Source organism: Musca domestica, unplaced genomic scaffold (genome assembly GCF_030504385.1).
Source record: "Musca domestica strain aabys unplaced genomic scaffold, Musca_domestica.polishedcontigs.V.1.1 1, whole genome shotgun sequence".
Lineage (NCBI taxonomy): Eukaryota > Metazoa > Arthropoda > Insecta > Diptera > Muscidae > Musca > Musca domestica.
Window position 1 is genome coordinate 33,617,878 of NW_026712114.1, and position 16,249 is coordinate 33,634,126.

The window sequence follows — 16,249 nt, forward strand, 5'->3', positions numbered from 1 at the left end:
AATGTATTTGATAGGATCGAACATTTCGATATTCCACAAAAATGACTCGGTCGCCTATCGCACTCGTCCTCCAACAACGAACGAAAACGATCGGCTTAGTTTCGACCATTCAATCGATCTTGGATTTCTTGAAGACTCAAACCTTTCGTCTCCATGACAATGAAGAGGACAAAGAAGAAGGCAACAATACAAAAGATACCGAACAGCCAGAAAGCATAGTACGAGCCCATGGCATCCAAGGCCGGGTAGAAATAGGTTACCAGGAAACCACAAATCCAGCAGGTGGAGGCAACAACTGAGAAGGCAATTGGCTTGACATTGGCCGGGAAGATTTCACCCAAAACAGCCCAGGGCAGGGGACCGAAACCAACACAATAGACAATGTTGTAAACAACCAAAGCGGGAACGGGCAACCAAAGGACACTGGAAGTATCTCCGACAACTAGTTTCATATAGAAGAAACCACCCAACGCCGCCAGACCCACGGTCATAATACTAGCCGATGTCAGGAGAATGACTTTGCGACCCAAACGATCAGCAATGATGGGAGTTAAGCCAGACGAAGCCACTTGTACGATGCCCACAATAATTGTGGCAACGGCAGGATCCAAACCGGTATTGGCACTTTCGAAAATCGATTGCGAATTGAAAAGCACCACGTTGATGCCAGAGAACTGTTGGAAAACCAGGAGGCCAGCAGAAATGAACAAAGCCTTACGATTGCCAGGATTCTTAATAATATCAGCAATTGAACCCCTATTAGCTATTGATTCCTGAACACCAGCCTGGATGGTGGCCATTTCATACTGAGCACCATCAGCACTTTGACCGCGAAGGAATTGTAACGATTTCAAAGCATCCATATTGCGACCCTTGCCAGCCAAATAATAGGGACTTTCGGGCATAAAGAAGAAGCACACATCGAAGACAATGGGTATGGCGATGCAGCACCATTGTAGAGCTTGATATGAGACATAGGGGCCAATGGCATAGACATAGAGGATGCCAGCTAAGAAAGGAGAGAGAGAGAGAGAAGGGGAGACAAAAATTGAGTCAGCCAATATCTTTGGAGACAAAATCCGAGTCTACTTACACATAATAAACAATTGCATAAGCGATCCCGTGGCACCTCTCACACTGTCCGTGGCTATTTCACCCACATACATGGGCTGGACGGTCATAACGAAACCAACCCCGAAACCCTGAATCAATCGAGCCACCAGCAAAACCACTACTGAGTCACCGATCATCATGAGCACATAGGCAATAACGAAGAACAAGGAACTGGAGAGTAGCACCCATTTGCGACCAATTTTATCGGCTAAGGGACCAGCAACAAAGGGAGCTGGAAGAAATTAAAAAAAAGTGGTATTAAGTTTGATTTTGAAAATATGTATTTCAAAAAAGAATAACAAAACCATATCCTTGGTCACAATTATTTGAAGACGAGAAGTTTAAGTTATCCAAAACTTAGTAAGAAACTAAATCTAGACAACCTGGAATGCCACAAAATTAAGACAAGCTCATCGGTAGATTAATTGGACCCTTAAAAAATGTGAATTATATTGAAATCTAAACCGACTTGTGTGTGTTTGATGAAAAGAAAATGCTAATATTTGGCGATATTTTTTAAATATTGGCTTCTACCTATTTCTTGGATCTTCAAAACACTAAAAATTTGTCGATACCGTTATATTAAGGCAGTTTCAAAACTTCATTGAAATTGAGGCCATTAAAACCGTCGCACGCTGCCCGAATGTTGCTCTGTGGTATTTTGGCCCATTCCCGGCGAGCGCTTGCTTGAGGTGATCGAAACTTGGGTATTTTTATTGCCAACCTTGCTTTCCAAAATACTTCAGACACAATAGTCCAAGGGATTTTTTATCCGGAGATTTTGGTGGCCATTGTGTGCTGGAAATAACGCGAGGAACCTCATTTTGTAACCATTCTTCGGTGGCGCGTGCTGAGTCCTTTTGGAATGTCCATGGTCTGTGGCCAAACTGTTGGCGTGCCCAAGGCTTTAATACTTCCTCCAGAATATTTTCGCGATAATATTCGGCATTTATTCTGATGCCACGGTCAATTAATACAAGCGGAGAACGAACATCGGCTGTTATGGCGGCCCACACCATCACCATGGCCGGCGCTTGAGCTCTGGTGTCCAACCGAAGGTGCACATTTTCAACTGACCTCCATGGCAAGTAAACACGATCATTTTGTTCGTTTACAAACTGCTGGACAACGAATGTTTTCTCATCGGAGAAAACCAAATTCGGGAGTTCACCACTTTCGGCGACCACCAAGCGAAGAAACTCTTTAGCTCTTTTGAGTCTTTTTTCTTTCTGTTGCGGCGTAAGTTCTTGCACTTTTTGGAATTTCAATTTCTTTACCCCGAGCTCATTTTTCAATATTTTCCGAATGGAATATTGCGATATGTTCAGCACACGAGCCATTTTTCGGCCACTGCGAAGCGGGTTTCGATCAAGTCGTTTCTCTATTTTTCGAACCATTTCTGCTGATGTTGCTGTTTTCTTCCGTCCACTTCCTTGACGTCGGGCTACCAGCTACCAGTATCACGGTAACGAACGATGGTTCGAGACACAAAATATGTATTCAGATTGTAACAGGTGAGGTCCAGCCCAGACATGTGCCAACGGCAAAGGCTGATAAGTTGGCTGAAGAAATTTCATAAAAATATATATTAGTGTTAGTTGAATTCTAAAGCTAAAATTCACTCCCACTCACCAGCAACAGCTGCCAGAAAAATACGTCCAGTTTTGACGGGTTCCATTGTGTGACTGCGTGCGTTGGAATTTGTAAATCCTTCACTTATTTGAAATGGACTTACTTCTTGGTATTTCACAGGCTAATGGTAGATAAAACCACAGCTACAGAGATAAACAAAAACATAGAGAGAGAGAGAGAGCGAGAGATTTAGGGTGTGGGTGATAGTAGTTGTTAATGAAAAGGATATGAAGAGAATAAGAGAATGCATTTTTGATTCATGTTAACAAATGCATTTGCTGGGAGTTTCAACTACTTGTTACGGCTGTGGGGGTTTGAACTGCATTACTCATTTGAAAAATCAACACTTTTCTCTGTAATTTGACGAGCTTTTGTAATTCCAGCTAATTCAAGTTAACGGGAAAGATAATGTCATCGTTGCCACGTGACAGTGACAAAGTTGCTTTTAATAAGGATATCCAATTAACTTTGAGTGAATGGTGTGATTAATTGTTTCATTAGAAAAGGGTGTTGTGGTAGAGGATATTTTGATAGACATATTTTCCGAAATCCTTGGATAATGTTTAAAAACAAAATAATATTAGGGATATGAATATATTTGAATAGTATTTAAAAAATGAACACGAATAGGCCTAAAATATTTGCTATAAGTCCACGATTTGTGCTCTTCATATCATTTAAGAGTTTTTTTTTTTTTTTGAAAAAATCTGATTTTGAAAAATATTTAACAAATAAATTCAGAACTACAATTCATAAGTTCATAACTACAATTATTTAGAAAAATATTTAACAAATAAATTCATAACTACAATTCAGTATCTATTAAATATATTGTTATAAAATAACCACGATTAGGCTTCTCAAAAGAAAAAAAAATATTTTTATATAATCCTTGACAAGGGCTCTGAATAACCTTTAAAATTTTGAAAATATAAATCTCATACCTTTTCAAAGTAAATTCCTTCAAAAATCACAAAAATCCGAAATATTAAAAAAAAAAATAGAGGACATGAAATTTGTGATAAAAAATCAACGACTATTATTACAAATTAATTTTTTTAAAAAATCCGGTATTAGAGAATCCTTATATAAGAAATTTTGAATTCTGAAAAAATAAAAGTGAAACTGTCTTATAAAATAGTTTATAATAATCCACGATTAAAGTTTCTTATTCCCCAATCCTCAACCGGACAAAACATGTTATCAGAAATCATCATCGAAATCATCATCGATTATAGCTCCTAGAAGTTATTTAACCATTTTCTCAATTACAAACCCTAAATCATTTAAAACTACAACTCCGAAGCTTTCAACTATGACAGACTTTTAAAATACTAATTAAAAATCGATGATTGAAAGTCCTTCAAAAATTTACTTTTTTTTTATAATAACAACGAGCACAACTTATCGACTCCTGCAAACATTTTACATAAAAATAAATTAAAAAGTAAGTCGGTCGGTTTTGTTGACAGATCTATACCCTCAGCCGATTTTCGATTATTTAAATATATTTTGAAATGCATTATGATTTTGATTATGGTCCCTTTATGCCTCCCCCGAAAGCATAAAAAACTGCAACCAACTTCAGACTGCTGTCATTTCTAAGCCACTCGTCCGACAGCTGTTAAAATTATTCCAGTGACAGCTCATTATATTGATTACAAGCGCACAAAAGCATTTTGGTAAGAATTTTCAGAAAAAAAGTTATTCGTAATGGAATTCAAGCGTGCTAGTGTGATTTCTTTATATTTGGCTGGAAAACCACAAATGGCTATCGTTAGAGCACTCCAGCATTTAAATGTGAATAAATCTTTTGTGTCTCGTACCATCGCTCGTTACCGTGATACTGCTGGCGTAGCCCGACGTCAAAGAAGTAGGCGGAATAAAACAGCAACATCAGCAGAAATGAAGAAAAGAAAAAAAGCGACTCGATCGAAACCCGCGTCGCAGTGGCCGAAAAATGGCTCGTGAGCTGAACATATCACAATATTCTATTCGGCAAATATTGAAAAATGAGCTCGGGGTTAAGCCATTTAAATTCCAAAAAGTGCAAGAAAGAAAATAGACTCAAAAGAGCTAAACAGTTGCTTCGCTTGGCCGAAAGTGGTCAACTGCCGAATTTGGTTTTCACGGATGAGAAAACATTCGTTGTCCAGCAGTTTGTAAATAAACGAAATGATCGTGTTTATTTGCCAAAGACGTCAGCTGAAAATGTGCACCTTCGGTTGGCCGTAATAACTCAAAAGCCGGCCATGGTGATGGTGTGGGCCGCCATAACAGTCGATGGTCGCTCTCCGCTCGTATTAATCGACCGTGGCATCAGAATAAATGCCGAATATTATCGCAAAAATATTGGAAAGTGTATAAATGCCTTGGGCACGCTAACATTTTGGCCGCAGACCTTGGACATTCCAACAGGACTCAGCACCATCGCACTCAGCACGAGCCACCCAACAATGGTTACAAAATGAGGTTCCTCGCTTCAATTCCAGTGCATAATGGCCAGCAAAATCTCCGGATACCAATCCCTTGGACTACTGTGTCTGGAGTATTTTGGAAAGCAAGGTTGGCACTTAAAAATACCAAAGTGTCAAATCACCTCAAGCAAGCGCTTCGCCGGGAATGGGCCAAAATGCCGCAGAGCAACATTCGGGCAGCGTGTGAGGGTTTCATTGACCTTTGAAGGCCATAATTCGTGCCAAAGGTGACCAATTCAATCAAATCTAAACTTATTCTAAAATTTGATGCTATATCCGACACTTTTTGCTTTCATTGAATACAATTTGAAGAAACTGTATAAATTATGGCGTTTGACTTTGTTGCAATTTTTTATCTCACCCTGTATATCTGGTACATCAATCATATGTCAATATTTTCCAAAAATTATCGCATATCTCATATAAAGTGAAGGTCGATATAGCCCAGGCACGTTGTAATGTATAGATCAGAGTTAATTTAGATGAGAAGCGTATGATATTGATCTATTCCTTCGGAGATTCTGCAATACTCTGAATTTATAGTATTGCAGGATCTCTTTACAAATTCTTTCAAGTCCATATTTTAACAGGACGTTCTAAAATCTATATTTCTAGTCCTCTCTAAATATAAACTCAACATCTCGGTAATATTTTTGACTGGATCTTTTATTTATTAGAAATAATTTAAATTTTGGGATTCTGATCGAAATCAAAACATATTTGCAAAAAATATGAAGAAAACACATTTTTAATTGCTTGAAATTGTTTTATTATTATAATTATTTTTAATTTTTTTCAGAAGTCAGCTCTCGCTTACAAGTGTTTTTTTTTTGTGTCGATTAACCATCTTAAATATAAATAAATTTTACCGTGTTTTTGTGTCTCTACAAGTGCAAAACAGTGAAATTCAAAATAATTGAATTTATTTAAATTCCAATTAATAATTATTATCAGGACAGCTATTGTTTTTAAAACAAAATAACAATGATTATAACAATGTTATTATTTTCATTATTATTATTATTATTATTATTATTATTATTATTATTATTATTATTATTAGTATTATTATTATTATTGTTATTATTAGTATTATTATTATTATTATTATTGTTATTATTATAATTATTATTATTAGTATTATTATTATTATTATTATTATTATTATTATTATTATTATTATTATTATTATTATTATTATTATTATTATTATTATTATTATTATTATTATTATTATTAGTATTAGTATTATTATTATTATTATTATTATTATTATTATTATTATTATTATTATTATTATTATTATAATTATTGTTATTATTATAATTATTATTATTATTATTATTATTATTATTATTATTATTATTATTATTATTATTATTATTATTATTGTTATTATTATTATTATTATTATTATTATTATTATTATTATTATTATTATTATTATTATTATTATTATTATTATTATTATTATTATTATTATTATTATTAGTATTATTATTACTATATTATTATTATTATTATTATTATTATTATTATTACTATTATTATATTATTATTATTATTATTATTATTATTATTATTATTATTATTATTAATATAAATATTATTATTGTGTTATTACTTTTTATATTTACTTCTTTTTTTATTATTATTTTTTATATTTTATTTTTTCTTTATTTTAATACTGCTTCTCAGATTTATATGGTCTGTTTATTTTCCACTCATTAATCCAAATACTGTACTGGTCAATCCACATTCATTGCATCTCTCTGAATCTCTCATATTTTCTTTGTGTGTAGTTTATCCTGAATTTCCTGCAAACTCAAGCCCCTGGTCTCAATGACTACAAAGAAACTAAATAAAAACGCCAGAACGCAAAATCCTCCAAATATCCAGAAAACATAATAGGTGCCCATTACATCCAAATAGGGATAAACATAGGTGGCCACAAAACCAGCCGAACAACACAAAGATGTGGCAATGGGAGTGGCAATATATTTCAGATTTGGCGGAATCATTTCACCCAATATGGCCCATGGCAGCGCTCCAAAACCAATGCAATATAAAATATTGTGCACCACCAGAGCCGTGATTGGTAACCAGAGAATTGTATCGACATTACCGGAATCTGCTTTCACATAGAAAAATGCACCCAATGCCGCCAAGGCCACGGCCATAATGGCGGCCGAAGTCAGCAGAATAATACGACGTCCCATGTGATCGGCAATAATGGGTATGACAATTGAGGCTCCCACCTGCACCGTGCCAACTATAATGGTGGCCACGGCAGGATCTAGACTACTGCCAGCATTTGTAAATATCGATTGAGAATTGAAGAGTACCGCATCGATTCCCGATAATTGTTGAAATACCAATAGGCCTGTTGTTATGAACAGGGCGTTCCGATTGCCTGGCAATTTAAAGAGATCCATCACCGAGCCCTGTGATGTCTTCGTTTCTTCCAAAAACTTTTCAATCGAAGACATTTCCGGCTGGACCCCATTCAAACTTTGACCACGCAAAAATTGCAGCGATTTCAAAGCTTCCTCCTTACGAGCTTTAGCCGCCAAATGATAAGGACTTTCAGGCATAAATAAGTAACAGACAACAAATACAATGGGTACGGCAAGGCAGCACCATTGCATAACCACATAGGAAACATACGGACCAATGGCATATACATAAAGGATACCAGCTGAAAGAAAGGGATAGGAAAGAGGGAGATTAAATTAAATTAATTTTCCCTTAAAAAAATTACCAAATTCGTGACTTACAAACAATGAACAAATTCATCAGTGATCCAACAGCTCCTCTGACGTCATCAGTAGCTATTTCGCCCACATAGATGGGCACTACTGTCATCGATGTTCCACAAGCAAAGCCGTGTATTATACGAGCCACAAGTATAATCCACACTTTCCCGCCGATCATCAGCAGAACATAGCCAAGTATGAAGAGTGTTGAGTTGCCAAGCAATAACCATTTACGACTCATCCAATCTGCCAGGGGACCAGCAAAGTATGGAACTAAAAATCATTTTGATCAGTTTAAGAATATTAAAATCAAAATGTATTTGAGAGGATCGAACTTTGTATATCTTCACTATTAAATGTACCTGTAGACATTGCCGAACTATTTTGAACTACCTGTAGGTACATATTTGTTCGAGAGCACTAAAGGCCAACAATGCGATGTGTGTTTTTAAGGTTTTTATACCCTCAGCCACATGGCTAGAGAGGGTATATGTCATTTTATACCATCAAAACGAGCCTAATCGAAATAACGGTCTTTTGGACCAAATCCGTTTCACGACATTTGGATCTAGCAAAGTCCATCCGATTGTCTAGCTGGCTAGTGCGCACGAAAACTCTCGAAAGGAGTATTTGATTTTGTCCAAACATGAAAAAATATTTTACTACACATAAAGAGAAAGAATGATTTGATTTTGCTCCAACTCTGCAAATCCTAATATTTCCAAGTGCTAAGTCAGGTGCGAAAATGGACAACATCGGTCGACTCCCCCACAAAGGTTTAAAATTTTGAATATCCATTAAGCTCATAGAATGCGAAATTAACATTCGATCCCATTCAGTCTAGGCACATCTCAATATTTCCATCAAGACAAGATCTGTTATAAAGATGGTAGAGATCGAACAATTCCTTCTGGTACCTCTCCCACAAAGGCTCAAAAATTTGAATAACCAAAACGATTAAAAGCATCCGGATCTCTTCATATTTCACACATCTTATTATTTCTACTAACACAAGATCTGCTGTGAAGATGGTATATATGGGTCCATACCTTTGGTTCCTCCCCTACAAAGAATGAACATTTTGAATATTCATGACGCGAAATTAACATCCGATACCATTCAGACTTGATACATCTCAATATTTCCATCAACACAAGATCTGTTCTATCGATGGGATCGTTTCTTCTGGTACCTTCCCCAAATAAGGTTCAAGATTTTGAACAAGATATGCTGTAAAGATGATATATATCTGCAAATCCCTTCTGGTAGCTTGCGAAGCAATTCAGCGATTCTTTACAAATTGATATATCCAAATATTTCTCTCAACCAGATACCTGAGATGAATATGGAATTTATAATTTCGCATAAAATTGGATATAACAATTTAAATTTTCTTGTAATTTTGACCATACCAATATCTGTATTTGTATTATATGAAGCATGACCAGTAAAGAAAGTCCTAAAGTCCTAAAGTACCCTACACCACTTTGCTAATTTAGTTGAGCTCCACTTAATAATTAAAAGTTTTTATGGGAGAATTTAATCATACACGCTATGATTATAATTATAATTTAAAATTCAAAGGACTAAATATGCCGAAGCATTTGTATCTTTTAAATTCGGACTTGTATTTCCCATTTGGTGCGAAATTAATTTGAAATCGGATAAAAATATATATGGGAACTATATCCAAATCTGAACCGATCTCGATAACATTTGGCAAAGATATTTCTGAGCTGTATTGATATATTTCCCTGAATATCGTTGTTACGGAGTGCATATTACGGCTGCCGGTAACAAATACAATAAATCGGATGAACAATATATATGGGAGCTATAACTATATCTGAACCGATCTTCACCAAATTTTACATACTAGTTTCTAGACTAAATTCGGTCCCAAGTGCCAAATTCCATCCCATTTGGACAAATATTAGACGATTGGTGCATAATAAATGGTAAATCGGACGAAGTTATATATGGGAGGTATATCCAAATCTTAACCGATCTCGATAAAATTTAGCAAAGGTATTTCTGAGCTGCATTTGATATATTTCCCCAAATATTGTTGTTACATAGTGCATATTACGGCTGCGGAGGACAAAAATAACAAATCGGATGAACAATATATATGGGAGCTATAGCTATATCTGAACTGATTTCGATAAAATTTGGCATACTTATTTTCAGGCCTAATTTGGTTGTATGTGCAAAATTCCATACTATTCGGACTGATATTACACGTTTGGTGCACAATAGAAGGCAAATCGGACGAAGATATATATGGGAGCTATATCTAAATTTTTACCGATTATCTCCAATTTCAATAGGGTTCGTCCTTGGGCCAAACAAATGTTGTTTGCAAAATTTCATCTCAATCGGATAATAAATGCGACCTGCATTTTGTTCACAAGAATACATGGACAGATGGACGTACGGACGGACGGACAGACGGACTGACATGCATAAATCAACTCAGAAAGTGATTCTATGCAGATCATCAAAAGGAACTATGGGTCTATCTCGTTTCCTTTTCCTGTTACAAACAAATCCACAAAGACATAATACCCTGACCACCTTGTGGTGTAGGGTATAAAAATGGAATGCTTGTAAAGCAAGGTTGGCACTAAAAAATACCAATTTGTCGATCATCTGAAGCAAGCGAATGGGCCAAAATACTGCAGAGCAAGATTCGGGCAGCGTGTGACGGTTCCATTGGCCGTTTGAAGGCAATAATTCGTGCCAAAGGTGACCAATTCGAAAAAATCTAAACATATTCTAAAATTTGATGCTATTTCAGAGATTTTTGCTTTCATTCAAAAAAAAATTAAAAAATGTAAAAATTATGGCGTTTGATATTGTGAGTCTCTGAACAAAAGAAATTTAAATACATAATATGCGATACTGAATGTTAAGCACTCAACTCATAATCGTTAACTGGCGGGATACACGTTACGTACTTTCCCTTTGGCAGTTCCGCCCCTTACTCGATCTTTTCTTAGTATCCATTAACGCAAATTATTTATTATTTTATTATTATTATTTATTAAAAATAATATACTCGTACATAACTCATACATCTTTAATCTTTTATTGCATATATATATATAATATCGTGTATATAAGGAATAGTAAATTGTATATAAACCTAAAAACTTAACAATATACATACACACTTACATAATAATTATTTGTTTATTTATTTATACATAACTAACTACTTGCAATACTATATTGGGTGTGGATTTGTAAAATACTCCAAATACATTTCGATATCCTACAAAAATGACTCGGTCGCCTATCGCACGCGTCCTCCAACCACGAATGAAGACGATCGGCTTATTTTCGACCATTCAATCGATCTTGGATTTCTTGAAGACTCAAACCTTTCGTCTCCATGACAATGAAGAGGACAAAGAAGAAGGCAACGATACAGAAGATACCGAACAGCCAGAAAGCATAGTAGGAGCCCATGGCATCCAAGGCCGGGTAGAAATAGGTTACCAGGAAACCACAAATCCAGCAGGTGGAGGCAACAATGGAGGAGGCAATCGACTTGACATTTGCCGGGAACATTTCACCCAAAACAGCCCAGGGCAGGGGACCGAAGCCAACACAATAGACAATGTTGTAAACAACCAAGGCGGGAACGGGCAACCACAGGACACTGGAAGTATCTCCCACAACGAGTTTCATATAGAAGAAACCACCCAACGCCGCCAGACCCACTGTCATAATACCAGCCGATGTCAGGAGAATGACTTTGCGACCCAAACGATCAGCAATGATGGGAGTTAAGCCAGACGAAGCCACTTGTACGATGCCCACAATAATTGTGGCAACGGCAGGATCCAAACCAGTATTGGCACTTTCGAAAATCGATTGCGAATTGAAAAGCACCACGTTGATGCCAGAGAATTGTTGGAAAACCAAGAGACCGGCAGAAATGAACAAAGCCTTACGATTGCCAGGGTTCTTAATAATATCGGCAATAGAACCCTTATTGGCCATTGATTCCTCAACACCAGCCTGGATGGTGGCCATTTCATCCTGAGCACCATCAGCACTTTGACCGCGAAGGAATTGCAACGATTTCAAAGCTTCCATTTTGCGACCCTTACCAGCCAAATAATAGGGACTTTCTGGCATAAAAAAGAAGCACACATCGAAGACAATGGGTACGGCGATGCAGCACCATTGTAGAGCTTGATATGAGACATAGGGGCCAATGGCATAGACGTAGAGGATGCCAGCTAAAAACGGGAGAGAGAGAAATTGAGTGGGCACTAAAATTTGGGAACAAAAATGCCCATTACTTACACACAATAAACAATTGCATAAGCGATCCCGTGGCACCTCTCACACTGTCCGTGGCTATTTCACCCACATACATGGGCTGGGCGGTCATAACGAAACCAACCCCGAAACCCTGAATCAATCGAGCCACTAGCAAAACCACTACCGAGCCACCGATCATCATGAGCACATAGGCAATGACAAAGAACACGGAGCTGGAGAGTAGCACCCATTTGCGACCAATTTTATCGGCTAAGGGACCAGCAACAAAGGGGGCTGGAAGAAATTGAAAAAAAAAAATCAAAATTGGATTTGTAAATGATTATTTCATAAAAGAATAGTAAAACTATGTCCTTGGCCACAATTTATTTGAAGAAAGCAAAAATCAATATTTACTGTAAATAATGTAGGCGACTTGAAAAATAAGTAAATAAGGAATCAAAACCTGAAGAACGGAAGTATAATAACCTTCAATCACCACTAAACTGTGAATTTGGGTGCATTTATGTACCAAGATTTAAACTATATTATCAGGAGGTTAAAAACCTGTACATGGCTAGTGCTACTTTTATCCACAGCTCGAATCGAGTTTTAATCTTTTCTCAAATTCGAGCGTTAGTAATGTTGCTAGTAAAAATATCGAGCATACTCGTTTTTTATGCCACTGTGTTTTTCTCTTATTGGCTTAAGTAAAGCATACCGATCGCCCTCCCCCAACAACATCAAAACCTTCTGTAACTACACAGAAATTCGAGTAACGCTTGCTCTATAAACATGTTTACCACCCTAATTTTTAGAAAGAAGTAACAGTATCTTTTAGTGACAAAATCTGGATTCATATTAAAATTTTTCTATCTGAGAGAGAGAGAGATAGAGTTGAACCAATTCGGATGAAATATTGCAAGGATCTTAAACAACAATTAAAATAGGCCAGCACCTGTGAATGGGGTCTATGTCAAAATTGGCACATATTTTAGACAATTTAAAAAAAAAATGCAAAAAATGTCTGCTGAAATTTAAGTTGAAGCTCTTAAAAACCGGAAATCAGTGTGTGGCAATCAATATGTATTTAAAACTCTCAAAATACTTTAAGTCGTGAGAAGGAAGGTTAATCAGGTTACTAGGGAACCTATGCTGAACATTTTATTTGGAGAGAGAGCCATTACAATATTCAAATGCGAAACATTGAAAAAAAAAATCGGTGAATAATGTAGCTAAAATCATCAAAATACCGAATATAGGGAGTACCAAGAGGGGCTATACCAAAATGTGGACCAGCACAGACACTTTTCTGTCACAGGCTGTAGTATTTATTACGAACTTTAAATACCAAATTTGAAACAATTTTGGTGAATAATGTCGCTAAAATCATCAAAATACCGAATACCAAATTTGGAACAATTCCGGTGAATGTGTCGTTAAAATCATCAAAATACAGAATATCAGGAGGTACCATTATATGGGCGCTATACGAAGGCATGGACCTGCACAGACAATTTTTTGTTATAAGCTGTAGTATCTATTACGAACTTCAAATACTAAATTTGAAACAATTCCGATGAATAATGTCTCTAAAATCATAAAAATATTGAATATCGGGAGGTACCATTATAAGGAGGCTATACCAAAACGTAGACCTGCACAAACAATTTTCTGTCTTAGACTGTAGTATCCATTTCGAACTTCAAATACCAAATTTGAAACAATTCCGGTGAATAAAATCGCTAGAATTATCAAAATACCGAATATCAGGAGGTACCATTATATGGACGCTATACGAAGGCGTGGACCTGCACAGACAATTTTCTGTCATAGACTATAGTATCCATTACGAACTTCAAATACCAAATTTGAAACAATTCTGATGAATAATGTCGCTAAAATCATAAAAATATTGAATATGGACCTAAACTTACAATTTTCTGTCATAGACTATAGTATCCATTTCCATATCCATATGGACGCTATACGAAGGCGTGGGCCTGCACAGACAAATTTTTGTCATAGGCTGTAGTATCCATTATGAACTTCAAATACCAAATTTGAAACAATTCCGATGAATAATGTCTCTAAAATCATAAAAATATTGAATATCGGGTGGTACCGTTATATGGGGGCTATACGAAGACGTGGACCTACATGGACCGTTTTCAATACCAAAAATTCTGCAGACGTAATACAAACGGAATAACAAACTTAATATACCCTCCATATTATGTTGGAGGGTATAAAGAGTTGGACCTATTTTCAAATTTCCATATAAATCGATATGCACTCCCCGCCAGTTCGTCTACAGAGACTCTCTGTCAGCTCGTCTGCAGAGACTCCCGTCTGCACGTTTCGAATTATAAAAAACTTAAAACGTATTATCCCTTCATAATTTAAAAATTGGCATATTAACCGATCTGCTGCATTTTTATGCACGAAGATATGTGTAGTAAAGGGACTTTCCAATGAATAGACAAATGGATAAAAATAAAAACCAGTATCGTTGGGTAAAAGAATTTGAGTTCCAAAAAGGTACGACATATTCCAACACCTCAAATATTTAAAATAAAATTTTTGGCTATTGTTTTTCGTTCAAGGGAAAAATTGTGACCAAGGACTATACACTTTAAAAAATAATGTAATAATATACAATTTTCAAAACTTACCAACCAAAGCTCCCAATGCCACAATTGAGGAAATCCAGGCTTCATCTGTTGAATCGATGGGTGCATTCAGGGGTGAATCAGAGGTATCTTCGGTTTTTAGTTTTGGTGTAACAGGTGAGGTCCAGCCCAGACATGTGCCAACGGCAAAGGCTGATAAGTTAGCTAAAGAAATTTCATAAAAATATATATTGGTGTTAGTTGAATTCGAAAGCTAAAATTCACTTCCACTCACCAGCAACAGCTGCCAGAAAAATACGTCCTGTTTTGACGGGTTCCATTGTGTGACTGCGTGCGTTGGAATTTGTAAATCCTTCACTTATTTGAAATGGACTTACTTCTTGGTATTTGACTTGTGGTTCGTCTGAACTCATTTAGCGAACAGGCTAATGGTAGTTAAAACCACAGCTACAGAGATAAACAAAAACATAGAGAGAGAGACAAAAGAGAGAGAGAGAGAGTTAGTGTGTGGGTGATAGTAGTTGTCAATGAAGAGGATATGAAGAGAATAAATGCATTTTTGATTAATGTTAACAAATGCAATTGCAGGGAGTTTCAACTCTTTGGTACGGGTTTGGGGGTTTGAACTGCATTACTCATTTGAAAAATCACACTTTTCTCTGTAATTCGACAAGCTTTTGTAATTCCAGCTAATTCAAGTTAACGGGAAAGATAATGTCAGCGTTGTCACGTGGCAGTGACAAAGTTGCTTTTAATCAGGATGTGCAATTATTTTTGAGTGAATGGTGTGATTAATTGTTTCATTAGTGAAGGGTGTTGTGGTAAAGGATATTTTGATAGACATCTTTTCCAAAATCCTTGGATAATGTTTTTTTTTTTAAATACTATTAGGAATATGAATATCCTTGGAAAGTGTTTAAAAAAGAACACGAATAGGCCTAAAATATTTGCTAGAAGTCTACGATCTGTGCTCTTCATATCATTGAATAATATTTTTTTAAAAAAATCTGATTTTGAAAAATATTTAACAATAAATTCATAACTACAATTCAGTCTCTATGAAATATATTACTATAAAAGAACCACGATTAGGCCTCTAAAGAGAAAACAAAACGATATTTTTGTATTATCCTTGACAAGGGCTCTGAAGAAGCTTTAAAAGAATTTAAAAATATAACTCCAATGACTTTTTCAGAGTAAACTCCTTAAAAAAATCACAAAAAACCGAAATATTGAAAAAAAAAATATTAAAAGGACAGGAAACATGTGATTAAAAATCGCCAATCGTTATTACATTATATTTTTTAAAAGAATACGGGATTTGAGACTCCCTTAAGCACTATAAAAATTTTTCAATTTTAAA

At 35.8% G+C, this 16,249-nt stretch overlaps 1 protein-coding gene across 3 annotated transcripts; it reads right to left on the minus strand.

The window, feature by feature from the left end:
- Position 1: 1 nt before the first annotated feature.
- Positions 2–15,359, minus strand: LOC105261430 (facilitated trehalose transporter Tret1). 3 transcript variants are annotated; one of them, XM_059121955.1, is made up of 4 exons: positions 15,161–15,356; positions 14,929–15,090; positions 1,094–1,345; positions 2–1,009 (listed from the first exon to the last, which is right to left on the minus strand). In XM_059121955.1, exons 1-4 carry the CDS (start codon positions 15,297–15,299, stop codon positions 96–98), a joined length of 1,467 nt encoding a protein of 488 aa, XP_058977938.1. In that variant the 5' UTR covers positions 15,300–15,356; the 3' UTR covers positions 2–95. The 3 variants fall into 3 exon arrangements, with proteins under 3 accessions (XP_058977938.1, XP_058977930.1, XP_058977935.1); XM_059121947.1 differs by lacking the exons at positions 2–1,009; positions 1,094–1,345 and adding exons at positions 6,882–7,920; positions 8,000–8,251 and having other exon boundaries at positions 15,161–15,359; XM_059121952.1 differs by lacking the exons at positions 2–1,009; positions 1,094–1,345 and adding exons at positions 11,047–12,231; positions 12,299–12,550 and having other exon boundaries at positions 15,161–15,352.
- Between the last annotated feature and the right edge of the window lie 890 nt (positions 15,360–16,249).

Coding starts and splice junctions, on each gene's coding strand:
- LOC105261430 (XM_059121947.1), bottom strand. CDS start 15,299: ATGAGTTCAGACGAACCACAAGTCAAATACCAAGAAGTAAGTCCATTT. Junction 15,091..15,160: donor TTTTCTGGCAGCTGTTGCTG/GTGAGTGGAAGT, acceptor AAATTTCTTTAG/CTAACTTATCAGCCTTTGCC. Junction 7,921..7,999: donor GATGAATTTGTTCATTGTTT/GTAAGTCACGAA, acceptor CCTTTCTTTCAG/CTGGTATCCTTTATGTATAT.